The sequence below is a fragment of the Stegodyphus dumicola genome, chromosome 7, assembly GCF_044657685.1.
Source record: "Stegodyphus dumicola isolate Sdum_Otavi_A_Nest chromosome 7, ASM4465768v1".
NCBI classification, from domain to species: domain Eukaryota; kingdom Metazoa; phylum Arthropoda; class Arachnida; order Araneae; family Eresidae; genus Stegodyphus; species Stegodyphus dumicola.
The window spans coordinates 53,251,251-53,264,857 of record NC_140774.1 but is presented as its reverse complement, the minus strand read 5'-3'; the positions used below and the strand labels follow the sequence as shown (position 1 = coordinate 53,264,857).

The 13,607-nt window shown below is 33.1% G+C and overlaps 1 protein-coding gene across 6 annotated transcripts in view; it reads right to left on the bottom strand.

Moving 5' to 3' along the window:
* The window catches only part of LOC118181010 (putative phospholipid-transporting ATPase IM), a 487,240-nt gene that overhangs the window by 2,710 nt on the left and 470,923 nt on the right, over nucleotides 1-13,607 (bottom strand). For all 6 annotated transcript variants that reach the window (XM_085820207.1, XM_085820204.1, XM_085820205.1 and 3 more), the window contains 3 exons: nucleotides 6,779-7,002; nucleotides 6,560-6,643; nucleotides 1,380-1,625 (listed from right to left, as the gene is read on the bottom strand). In XM_085820207.1, the coding sequence (XP_085676333.1) occupies nucleotides 1,380-1,625; nucleotides 6,560-6,643; nucleotides 6,779-7,002 (554 nt within the window). The remainder of the gene's footprint in view (nucleotides 1-1,379; nucleotides 1,626-6,559; nucleotides 6,644-6,778; nucleotides 7,003-13,607) is intronic.

Genomic DNA, 13,607 nt, shown 5'->3' with positions numbered 1-13,607 from the left:
AACGGTGATAGGTCGACAAGATGCTATGCTCTGACGTTTTAATGCACCAATTGGAATGCTTGCATCAGGCTGGGACAATGTATTATTGATTTTTTTCTTTTATAGCTGTATTTCTTAAATAAAACATTTAATTTCTAAAATGTTAACATTTTGTTTCCAATACATGTATGCTCTGCACAAAAAAAGGGGAGGGACAAATTTAACTTGCATTTTTGATGTCTCAAAAGCATGATTCAGGATATATTTTAGATTTATACATATAGCACTGCTATGTATTAACCTAATATACACCATAAGTTGCACTTTTGGCCCAGTAACACAGGAAATATAAAACTGTTACTTTTTTTTTTTTTTTTTTTTGTGTGCGTGTGTGTGTGTGTGTGCAGAGTGTATTTCTAAAAGTATAAAAATCCCACATTAAAAAATAAATAAAGTAAAATATTAAATAACAATAATTTAAATGATATTTTTAGATGATATTCTAACATGAAAAGGAATATCAGTTTGATGAATTAAAAAACACGATTCATACTAAAAGATGCATAATATATGGTGTTAGAAAAATCTTAACAATTACAATAATATCCCATCAATATACTTTATATCAATTAGAATATTAATAAAAAAATAAAAAGTTAAACTAATACAGAAATGCATTTAATACTTTTGAATTCCTTTTTTTAAAATTAAATTATTTAAATTCAAAGGATAAATTAAAGATCTAATGTCGATAATTAAATCAAATGGCACCAGTGCCATCAAGACTGTTGATTGCACTAAGATCTTCATGTAATTCTTTTACATCCTTCAATTGCATTGCTCAATGCATACTGTCTATAAATTCAAATAATTAAAAATTAAATTTAAAATGACATAAGAATTTGGCAGACTTCAAGTATTTATTTGTTACATGTGGCTAATTGCTATTTTGCTGAAAAATACGGTGGTAAAACAAATGTGCATAAACAATACAATTAATTGCAAAAGTTGTATTACTACCTATTAAACATAAAGAATTAAGCATAACAAATTCTAATAATAAATCAGGCATTTTTTGGGAGAAGTTATGGTTTCTCTTACTGACTGTGGAGCATGCTTTCAAGACCTACCAGTACATACATAATCACTTGGGGAAATCTATATGCATACATTTTACAGAAAAAGTAACTGAAAGATATAAATATTTTTTGGCATGCCAAGCATGGGAAATTTCAAATTTAATTAAATTCAATTTAAATTTACAAAATGCATTCATACAAAACATTAAAAAAGAATAAAATTTTCTGCTATAATGAAAAAAAATTATAAGTGAATGAATTCAGGCATTGAAATTAAGCAGTTGAATCAGTTCTAATTATCCATAAAAAGTTTTTTTTTACCTGTACTGTTACTACCAATACCAATATTGTTGATACAGTTGTTCCAAACAGCTGATGGTCATCAATGTTTAATCCATTGGGATCAACTGCATAACTAAAGGCGCCATAAGGAATAAAAAATAGGATAAAGGAAGATAAAAGACCATGAGCCACAGATTTCAGGAAGATCATCTTGTTAAAAAGAAGATTCATCAAGCCTGGAGTATAGAGTTTGGGATATCTAATGGAATTTTTATCACTTACATCCTGAAATCAAAAAACACTATTAAAAAGGCATTTGCATGTGTATTTAATCATATTCAATTACATATATACATGTATATATATGTTATGATTAACCACTTGCATTACGACTAAACTTCACGGTTGCGGTGCCGTGCGCTAAAATATAACAAGTGGTACAGTATCTCATTTATGCCGCTCTGTGTCTGCGAGTGCAATCCAGAGCTGTAACACGAGAAATAAACAATCTCATTGTTAGGCGACAAGTGCACCACATTATTTTAATTTTTGCGATAAATGCCTATCGACGTGGTGCTCACGTCGCTCGCGGTTTGAGACAAAAGCATCTCGATGTGTGTGGCAAGTCTTTTTAGCGCAAGTGGTTAAAGTAAAAAATACAATTAATAATAATGCCTTTTGGTGAATGTGATAAATAATGCATAATAAACACATTTACCAGTAAATATGAACAGTTACCTATGAAGTTTGGTCAATATGATCAATTCCGTTCAATAGTTTGAAACATTAAACCCTAACATAATTTTAACGTCATGTCATGTGAAATCTTTGATCAGCTAAATTAGAATTCTCATGAGCACATTCTCTTAGACTTATTTCAATGTTTGAAACTTCACTGATTTAAAAAAAAAAAAAAACTTCTTTGCAGCGGGTGAAATCATTCTTTTGTAGAGTTTGTTTAAAATACCCTGTTTTGTACCTAGTTTATAAGAATTTTTGCTTTCTTTAAAAATTATAAAGATAAGTATTCTGTCTGTCAGCTTTACCCCTGTCTACCTCTATTCTTCTTGCCTGAACCTCCAGCCAATTCCATGTTTTAACCTTTCTGGACAGGCATTACATAATATGAAAGTCTCACACAGCTGGGCATCCCACCCATGCATCACATACATGGAGAATGCAGGTTGATGCATATATGCATTTTAATCTAAAACATTTTTCGAAGACCACCAGATGGCATTTTGTGCCCATTACTTTTGAATTTAATGTAGTTTTAGAATTCTGACCTTCAGTTTGATCACTTTCTGCATAACATTAGTCTTATGCACGGAGGGGAAGCATAACGTAAACAAACAGAGCTTGGGATCTTTAACTCACCATGTAATATAAACATTTGCATTTCCAATATCCCTTCAAATCCTCTTTTATTTTTTCTGCTGCTATATAGGGCCTTTTAGGGTTACTATGTGGAGTCCTACTATGCTTTGCATTGCTTTAATCACTTATATTTTGCATACTTCCCTTTTTATTTCAGAAAGCTCCGATTTCAGTTTATTAAGGCAAGCAAGCATTATTTATTTGAAATAGGAAAGATATGCTCACATGGTAAATGAGCCAATTAGTGACATGGATGAGAATGATTATTCATTTCCTAAAGGGTTAGAGAGTGATATTTCTAGTGATTCTCGTAGCGACATTTTGTAAGAGACTGAATACACCGAGTGCCTGTTTTCCACTTCCTGTGAAAGATTTTTTTACTTCTTTTTGTAAAAAGTATTTCTTTTTTTTTTTTTTTATTAATCTATTTTGTCAATTAAAATTTTGGAATAATTTGAATAATGGTTCTGAAAATTATTTCTCAAGGTAAGCAATTTCTTTAGGTATATTTTCACGTTAAGTAATGGGAAAAAACTAGTAAATGATAATTTTAACATATATTATGATAGCTTAAGTAATAATTTAAAATAGTACCAAAAATTATAACAATAGAACTTTCAACTTCATTTTTGCGATTTTTTCCCCCTAAAGTTAGGCTTAGCGATGCAAAACCCTGTCCTGTAGGACAGTTCCTTTTGACTCCGATTTGTCCATGGAATTATCTTAAACAAAGGGATGCCATCTTGAATAAAACATCGAATATACAAATGATTAGTATTTCAGTGCATTTAGATGTCACAGGAGGGAGAAACAACATATCAATCACTGCATAAAAGAAAAGTTGTGTAGTGGATTTCTCATTCGGAAAGTGCTCTGTACGGTTGGAGTTTGCTCAGAATATCGTGTTACGACTCAAATAATAAGAAGAAATGCTTACCAGCTAGTTTTGAAATTCGATAGAGGCACAGTCGCTGCCTATCAAATGTGTAGATTATCGTTCTGTGATATCGCCGGTCACACTGGCCAACATCCAACCACTGTCATGCGAATATGAAGTCAATGGATTGCTGAGGGTCATATTGAACAGCATGCAGGATCTCAATGCCCTCCCATGACTAATGTCAAAGAGGACAGACATACTGTGAGGGAAATGGGCATGTTTGCAACACATTCAGTATCAGTTTGTACGGTGCACCGACATTTGCACCAGTGTGAACTATCAGCAGGGTGACCATTACTTAGGCTTCTCTTGACAATGCAGCATACAGAGATGGCGACTCTGGTGCACCAAACCACAAAGCTGCAAAAAGGAGTAGCACAATGTCACCTTTTCAAACGAGTCCCAGTTCTATATGCAGTATTCTGATGGCCGTATACATGTCTGGAGTGTCCCAGGAGACTGCACTTCACCCGCTTGCATTCGATATCAGTATAGAGGCCCTGCACCTGTTGGGTTTGGGCAGCTACTGGGTGAATGATATGCACATCTCTAGTTCAGACTGACGCTAATTTGAACACAGATGGGTATATTTCTGATATCTTACATCCAGTGGTTGTGCCCTATCTTCAAGTCCTCCAAATGCCATGTTCCAAACAAGATAATGCAAGACCACATGTTGCACATCGTGTTCCGACCTTCCTCGATACGCAGAGTATTCTATTACTGCCCTGGCCTGCATGGTCTCCAGATCTGTCACCCATTGAAAACGTCTGGTCATGGGTTGATGAGAGACTGGCCCGCCATCTCTCTCCAGCAAATACGGTTGATGAAGTGTGGCATAGATAAGCAGCATGTATAAGTTGCTCATTTTGACTCCATGCCTAATAGGATAAGGGCCATTTTAGCTGCCAGGGGTAGCAGCTGCTTCTACTAATCTTGCACACCTGTAAACTTAAATGCTTACAAATTTAATCATTTTGTCTTCATGCCATATTGTTTACATGCAATAAATATCATTTTTGTATTTGCTTTCCTTCATGGTGTTCCATTTTATTGGCCCACAGTGTATTATTCTATTCTTCTTACTATGAAAAATGATGAGCATACATGCTCATGTACATATCTGTTCTCGTGCTTTCTACTGAAAATATTGCATCGATCATAGTATATCCTCTGGTCATATAGTGTTTTGGTCGCAGTTAGAAATTTTGACTTCAAAATGCATAGCGTTTTTTCTGCTCACTGACTTAGTAACTGTTTATCAGAGCATCAAGCTTCTTGAATATTTTCTGAGATTTCATCAAGTGCACTAGTCTTCCTTGTTTTCTTTTCAATCTTCTATTCCAACATCAATGAAACTTTTTGCTTTGTTTTCATCATTATTTGTTCTTATTTCAAAATTATTTTATTCACTTTCTGTTTCTCTAACACTCTAAATTATATTTTTAACTGAACTTGCAACAGTTATTACCTCCGAGTAAGTCTTCATTTAAATCACCCAGTTCCCTTTCCATACAGTCATCATTCAAGCACACTTAAAGAAACAAAGAACGTACCCATGTCTTCATTCTTTGTTGAGATTACTGTCTGAAGTTGGACATTATTACTAAAGTGATTTCTTAATTGCATAACTGCAAATCTTAAACTGAATACACTGAAAATTATTATATTTACCATTCATTGTTGGAAATTAACAATTAGTTCATATGACAAAATTTCATAATTACTTAACTTTAACTGATTATTATTAATAATAACCAATTAATCTATTGACTATAACATATATATCAAAATAAGTCTGTTCGTCTAAGTGTTTAACTTACAAACAGCACATTTTATTAACACTTTCATAGGTTAGAGATATAACTTTGTCTCTCTGTAATCAGTGCTTAACTAACTAGAGACATAAATTTACATTTTAATGAATGAATATTGCTGCCCTGTTTCCATAGTGTCATAGATTTAAATTTGGGATTGAAATATACAGAAGGCATTTATATTTGTTGGTGTTATAGCATTTGTGTAGCATGGTGGGCACTCAAAATATTATTGAACCAAAAATCTTTTCATGAGGTTTGTAGTCTTAAAAGCATGGGGAAAGATTCTCTGATCAGTCCTGCAGAACGTTCTATACAAAAATTGAGACAGAACTACCCCTCCTTTTCAAGGGATTGCCCTCTGTGGTGCAACCTGGGCAACATTTTCGTTGATGGCTATATGGGTCATTTTCAAAGAATGTTCAACTAGTAAAGTGCCTAGCCATTAAACCTCTATAGCATTTAGACTGCTATCTCAGAATGCAAAAACTTCTAATTTTATCAATGCAGAACCTGAGAATCATTTTTCTGGATTATTCTTTTATCTTATGCTTTTTTGTAGATTATATTTGTTCAGAAATTCTGCTAATGGCAAGTGCATAGAACAGCAGCTGCATGACTGCTAAAAATGAGAATATCAAATATGTCCTTACAGCAATTACCATATTAAAAAATAAAAAGTTTTATTAAAAAGGTCAAACACATATATACATATAGGGCACAACTATAATGCATGATAAGGTAACTCTCTAAATAAGGTTCTTTCACAACATGGTAAACATTTTACATGAAATCACATGAAATGAATTACTGGCATATATTTTATAAACTTATTATTAAAATTATTAGACTTTTCTGTCACTTAAATTGCAAAAACTGATGTAAATAACATTAAATTTAAATTTTACACATCACCCCTATGAATTCACTATAAAATTGAATAAAAATACTTGTGCCAATTATTTAGGAGTTAAACTATATTGTGCATAATGCATTCATAATTATCACATGCCTGAATTATTATTAACATATGCAATAAAAATTAACACCATGTAGTATTTAAGCAAAATAGTTGGAATATCCACCTGATCAAAAACTCCTAAAGCTAGAACAGGTAATGAAGTGTAGAACACATTGTAAAAAGAGATGAATACAGGATCATAAAGAGTCTGCAATGAGAATTAAAGAAAAGTGTATATATTAATTACACAACTGCATTTAGAATGATTTACTCAATGAAAAGGATAAAATAGCACATGTTATAAAAAAGAAAAAACTAAAATTACTCCACTGAAATCATTTACCTGAGCTGAAAAGCCGCAAAAGAATGCAAACCAAAAATGGCATAATGTAAATGCAAAATTCTTATAAAAAAAGTAGCGCAAGAACTTGGACATCCGGAAATAAGACCAACGACCATGGACTAGCAGAAGCCGTTCTAAGTACCGAAACTGAGCAAGAGAAAAGTCACTGGCAAGGACGGCTTGCATTCCTTCTTGTCCACTGATCCCAACACCAATGTGAGCCACTATAAATGTTAAAAAAATATATATACATATATATATATATATATATATATAATTAATATCCACTTAACAAATCTATGGATTATATTTAAGGTGCATAATTCAAGCAAAACTAAATCAGTTAACTTACAATTTAAAAAGGAAGAATAAAAAATAGGATGCTCGAGAAATATCTTTTATTCATTGCTGCAAAGGACAATGAAATGTTCTATCAAAATATGATCTGCAGATAAATAAAAGTTTCTTTTTAGCTTAAATATTTACGGCTGACAAAAATAAAGAGAACATGCAAATGTCTATTGTGATTTAGATTAACAAAAATTACATATAACTGTTCAAAACTGTGTTTTAGAAAATATCAAAAGACAACTTCAAGTACCCTAATTTAAATTATTTAGGATACAGATATTATGAGGGGAAAATAACCATTTAGCAGTTGAAAAATTATGATTAATTTTCGATATCTGTTGAATCTGTTAAATATGTAATTAAAACATTTTGCAGGAGATAAAATTACAGGAACTTACTGAATTTACCATAGTTCACACTGTGACCTTTTTACGCCACATCAAACCTTCTTATCATGTAAGGAGTCTAGATTTGGACATCCTTTATACAACTAAAGCACATATTGAGGTTTGTTGCATGCTCAGAATTCTGGCTTTTTTTAGCAAAACTTTTTCAATTACTCTTTTTCTGCATTTCAATATATTGCATCATTGTTATGAATCTGAAGAATAGTAATAATAAAATCCTTTCTTGAATATCCTGCACTTTTTTCTAACTTTTTTTAGACAAAAAAAAAAAAAAAAAAAAAAACAAAAAAAAAAACTGAACTTTGGTTTAAATGAACTCTCTTGGAGCTCTTTGAAGGTGAGGATATCCACAGAATGGATTGGCCAAGCATGCTTCCGATTTAAATCTTGTTGAACATGTGCGGGATACTTTAGGGAGATGTCCAGCAGCGAAATCCCACCCTCTGGAGAACATCAAACAAATGAAACAGATGGTATTTGAAGAATGGGAACTTTTACCCCAAGAGCAGTTAGATAATCTGTTGTTGAGTATTAAAAGACAAGTGTGTTAACGCCATCCATTGCTCGCCGAAAGAGCATGCTCCTGCTATTCGTATGAAGCTAAAAATAATTTATTTCTATTTTTAAATGAATGAAGTTTTCTATGATTATGTTTCAGAGATGTGGCAACACGCAAATATTTTTATTGCAATTGTGTTCTAAAGATATAAGAAAGTTCTGTTTCCAGTTTGTACGTTGGAGCAAGAGAATAAATATTTATGATATTTATTGTGTAAAGTTTTGATTTCCAGCCCATTCCACAAAGAAGTGAACATAACATTTTTAGTGTCAGAAGTAGGATTAAGTGAAAATGTAGTAGTAATAATGTGCATCATCAAATTTTGTGAGAAAAAATAATGTGGTGATATGGGAATATGTGTTGCACAGGAATCGGCAGTGAAAATAATGGTTCTCTTCTGTAGATTATGGCGAATAGTTATTTCAGTTTGTTGTAATAATGTTTAGCATTAAATTCTATTTATTAGTGTTGGTAATTGAGGTATTCCTACTTGATAATTTGAGTTAATAGTGTCTGTGTTGAGTTTGCTGTATTCGTTTTTGTGCTTATTGTGTTCTAGTTGTCAATTCAGGGTTGTTGTATTTTTCTTTGAATTAAGAAGAGTCTGAAGTCGCTTAAGTCATTCAAAAAAAGACGAGTTCACGCTTGTGGTGGAGGAGTTGGGATTAGTCATTCCGAGCGGGGCGGAAGTTGTTACTTTCAAAACTTTAATAGAAAGTTCAGAAGTTTATGCAAATGATGCTGAATTTGTACAAAATGTTATTGATAATATTCTAGAGAAAAAGAAAATACAAATTGAAAAACAAAAATCGGAAAACGAAATTAGATTAGAGTTAGAGAAAAAAACTTTCTCAGAGGCGGAATTAGCTTTAGTTAACGCTAGAAAAGACTTGCTACAAAATCCAATGTTGAGACGGACAACTCATCAAAATATGGAAAATTTAATTAAAAGTGTAAAAACATTAACAATTTCTGTACCTACTAAAGCAGAATCCTTTAATCTCTTTTCCCAACCAATTGAAAGGGCTTTTAGGACAAAACAAGTACCTGAAGATTTAAAAGCAGAAATCCTATTAAATATTTTGGGAGAGAAGGCCACTAATTTAATGGTATATGTGAAGGAAGAAGATATTAATAATTATGATAAACTAAAGTACATGATTTTAAAGAAATTTCAACCAACCCCTCAAGAGTGCTTAAATCATTTTCATTCTATGCAAAAATTGTCATCTGAGAATTTCGTACAATATGCATCATGAAAAAATTCAGTGAACTTGATCGTGAATTAAAGTCCCATATAGCAGTTAAACAGGAAGAGACATGGTTTGAACTCCAAACATTAGGTCGTGAATGCGATATTTATTTGTCATCAAAAGGTAAACAAAAACCAGAAACCCTTTTTGCAAAATAATTTACAGGTGACGATAATAAAAGAGGCGAATAATGTTAATAAATAATGTTAATAAACTTCGTAATTACAATTACAAAAATATTTCTAATGTATATATGTATCTGGAGCAAAAGATCAAACGTGTATTTTGTGTAAAACTAATCCAAACCACTTGATACAAAATTGTCCTAATTTTAAAAGGCTTTCAGTAAATGAGCGTGTTGAAATTATTAAGCAAAATAGCCTTTGTTTCAAACGTTTTTCTTCGAAGTGTAATGCAAAAAAGTGTAGAGCCAGAAATTGTTTCTGTGGGAAGGTCATCATTATATGATTCATTTCTATAAACAAAATAAACCTCTTTCCAAAGTAGGAAACGGTGGCGTGGAACAACGGTGCAATTCTTCAGTGTCAAGGTCAAGCAGAATACATAAATCATCTGTGCTGTTACTCACTTGCAGTGTATACGTTAGCTCTGTTGATAAAACAAAATTAAATAAAATGACGCGAATTTTATGTGATAATGGCTCTGAAAGAAGCTGATGTATGAAGTCCCTTGCCAATTGCTTAAAATTAAAATCAATTAGAAAGGAAAGGTTGTCAGTTTTTTCCTTTGGCTCAGCAAAATCTACTGAGAAATTATACGAAATAGTAGAATTAAAATTATCTAGCACATACAACCCTAATCAGTGTATTCAAATTGAAGTGCTAGAGGCTGATACTATTACAGTGGCATCTGTTTCTGTTCCAAATGAAGAAGTACAAAATATTATGCAGTTCCGGGGATTAGTCTTAGCTGACTGCTGTGACAGTGATATAAACATTGAGATATTAATTGGGGCAGATGTATTTTGGCAGATTATTGAAGCCTCAGCTTTCGAAAAAATAAACTGGGAAATTACTTGCGTGCCAACGATTTTCAGGTTTGCTTTACAGGGAAGTCAAGATGTTTACAAGCCAAATGTTAAGACTGCAATTTCAGCGAATTTTGTGTAGCTGCTTCAGATGTTCAGATATTGTGGAAGCTTGATGCTTTAGGAATTAAAGGAAAAAAAGAGTTAAATGTAGTTGATAAAAGCGCTGATAGATGAATTTGAGAAAAATTTTAAATTCATGAATGAGAGATATGAAACTGATTTATTATGGAAGTTTAGTTACAATGAATTAGGAAAAATTATTTTTTAACTAAAAAGATGTTTCATGAGTTCGAAAGGATTTTTCTAAAAATGATTGGGTTGCTAACGAGTATAGGGATATAATAAATGACCAAAAACAAAATGGAGTTATTGGGGAACGCGAGAGAGATGAGCATGAGTATTTTATGCCTCATAGAGCAGTTTTTAGGGACGATAAAGAAACAACCAAATTCGTATAGTCTTTAACTGTAGTTCAAAATCTAAAGGTAAACTTTCTTTAAACGATTGTTTGGAAATTGGCCCAAATTTAAATCCAAATATTCTTGATGTGATTCTAAAATTTTGTAATTACAAAATAGCGTTTAATGTTCCCCTTTCATTTTGAGCGCTACGATAAAGCATCATATAAAAAAATATGAGAAAAGTAAACCGAAGTCATTTGAAATGTTAAATTCATCACTTTACGTAGACGATTTATATTATGGTGGAGACAGTGTGAGAGAATCATTTGAGTTGTCGTCGGATGCTGTATCAATATTAAAGAGTGGTGGATTTAATTTGAGGAAACTGAGGTCAAACAGTACAGAATTAGAAAAATTGTGAATAGAAAATGGACTTTTTGACTAACAATTTTGTAACAGGATGATTCTTAGGTAATATTATTTGATGTTTCACAGTCTAGTAAGCTGACATTTCTTAAATGTCCTCCTACACGTAGTATGCCACTTTTGTCTGAGAACGGTTTTAGAGAAATTAAAGAACTTTTCTTTAACACTCTCGCTTTCTCTACAGTAGCTATTTCCTTTTTATACTCAGTTCTTTGGACTAGTTTGATTATAATATCACGCGCTTCTTTTAGTTCACTTGTTTCTAAGAAAGGAGTCAAAATCCTATTCCCCCTCACATTTCTTATAAACCTTAAACACCAAGCAATTGAGATAATGGGAGTTCAACAGCTGAAAGTCCTAGAGCTGAATTGGAATCCTTATAGAGACGAGTTGTCGCTGGAGGTGAAGGTTTTGGTGGATTCGTGGAAAACATTATTACGACACACTAAAAGATGTGTTTTACAAGCAGCTGCAAGAATCTTTGATCCTATTGGTTTGATTGCGCCGTTTGTGATATGTATAAAGTTATTGTTACAGGAAATCTGGGAGAGAGCATGTGATTGGAAGGAAGAGTTGCCGGAGGACTTGCAGGAAAAGTGGATAACGTGGTGTAACAGAATTGAAAAATTAATAGACTTTACTATTCCGAGATATTGTTTTCTGGATTGTGAGAAAGAGCAATCAGAAGTACATGTGTTTTGCGATGCTTCACCAAGTGCTTAAGGAACTGTTGTTTATTTTACATATTGTGGGAATAATGGGAATTACAGAATATCTTTCAGAATGTCGAAGAGTAGAGTGTCACCACTAAAGAAACTAATGCTGCCATGGTCGGAGCTAATAGCCTTGGTAATAGGCACTAGAGTGGAAAATTACCTTAAGAGTGTTTTTAAGGATAAAATTGAAAGAATAGTGCTTTGAAGTGATTCTTTTATTGCGTTGCATTGGGTGAAGGGAAGTGCGAAGAGATGGAAACAGTTCGTTGCCAACCGGCTTGTGGAAATTCAGGAAAGATAAAGTCCAAGTGATTGGTATTATTGTTCGTCTAATGATAATCCCGCAGATTTGCTTACTAGAGGAATCTTGGCTGAGAAGTTGGTACTTAATGAAAAATGGTGGTCAGGTCCAATTTGGCTTCGAAAAAGTTTTGAGAGTTGGCCTAAACAGTGGGTTAGAGGGTTACCAAATGTACACAGTATGGAAATACTAAGAGAGCAAAGAAAAAATTCTGTCAAATGTTTTGCAGTTCAGTTTGAATTAGTTGAGCAGCTTTGGAACACATTTTCAGTTTGGAGTAAGTTGCAGAGAGTTGTTGCTTGGTGTTTAAGGTTTATAAGAAATGTGAGGGGGAATAGGATTTTGACTCCTTTCTTAGAAACAAGTGAACTAAAAGAAGCGCGTGATATTATAATCAAACTAGTCCAAAGAACTGAGTATAAAAAGGAAATAGCTACTTTAGAGAAAGCGAGAGTGTTAAAGAAAAGTTCTTTAATTTCTCTAAATCCGTTCTCAGACAAAAATGGCATACTACGTGTAGGAGGACGTTTAAGAAATGTCAGCTTACTAAACTCTGTGAAACATCAAATAATATTACCTAAGAATCATCCTGTTACAAAATTATTAGTGATATTTTAGCACCTTAATTATATGCATGGAGGAGTACAATTAGTTAACAAAAGTATTGGATTATAGGAGCAAAAACTGCAATACGCAGAGAAAAATAACAGAGAAATAAGAAAGTGCATTAACAAATGATGGCTGATTTACCTTCTGCAGAAGACCATTTCTTAGATCAGAAACCGACTTTTCAGGACCATTTTTGATCAGCCCTAGACGTTGTAGAGAGTTAAACCACTGAAAATGTACGTGTATGTGTTTGTATGCTTTGCAATGAAAGTGTCCATTTAGAACTTGTTCATGATCTTAGTGCTCAGGCATGCATTGCAGCTCTGAAACGATTCATAGGACGACTTGGAAAGCCAGCTGAAATATTCAGTGATTGTGGAAGGAACTTTATCGGTGCAAAGAATTACTTAAAAGTGTGTACGATGGAAGAGCTTGGTACTTACTTGACCAACGAAGGCATTAAATAGACAATGAATGTTCCATCAGCCCCTCATTTTGGAGGCCTATGGGAGGCTGTCGTTAAATCCATTAAGTTTCACATAAAACTCGTTATAGGATCGTAGATCCTCTCATAAGAAGAATTTTCAACGTGACTAGTGGAGATTGAAGCCATACCTTACTCCCGTCCTTTAGTGGCTGCTTCTGAGGACCAAAATGATTTTTCTGTCATTACACCGGGTCACTTTATTATCGCTCTGAGTTAAAAAGTGTTCCTGAGCCTAGAGACTACTTGACTCAGTTGCAAGTGCGCAACA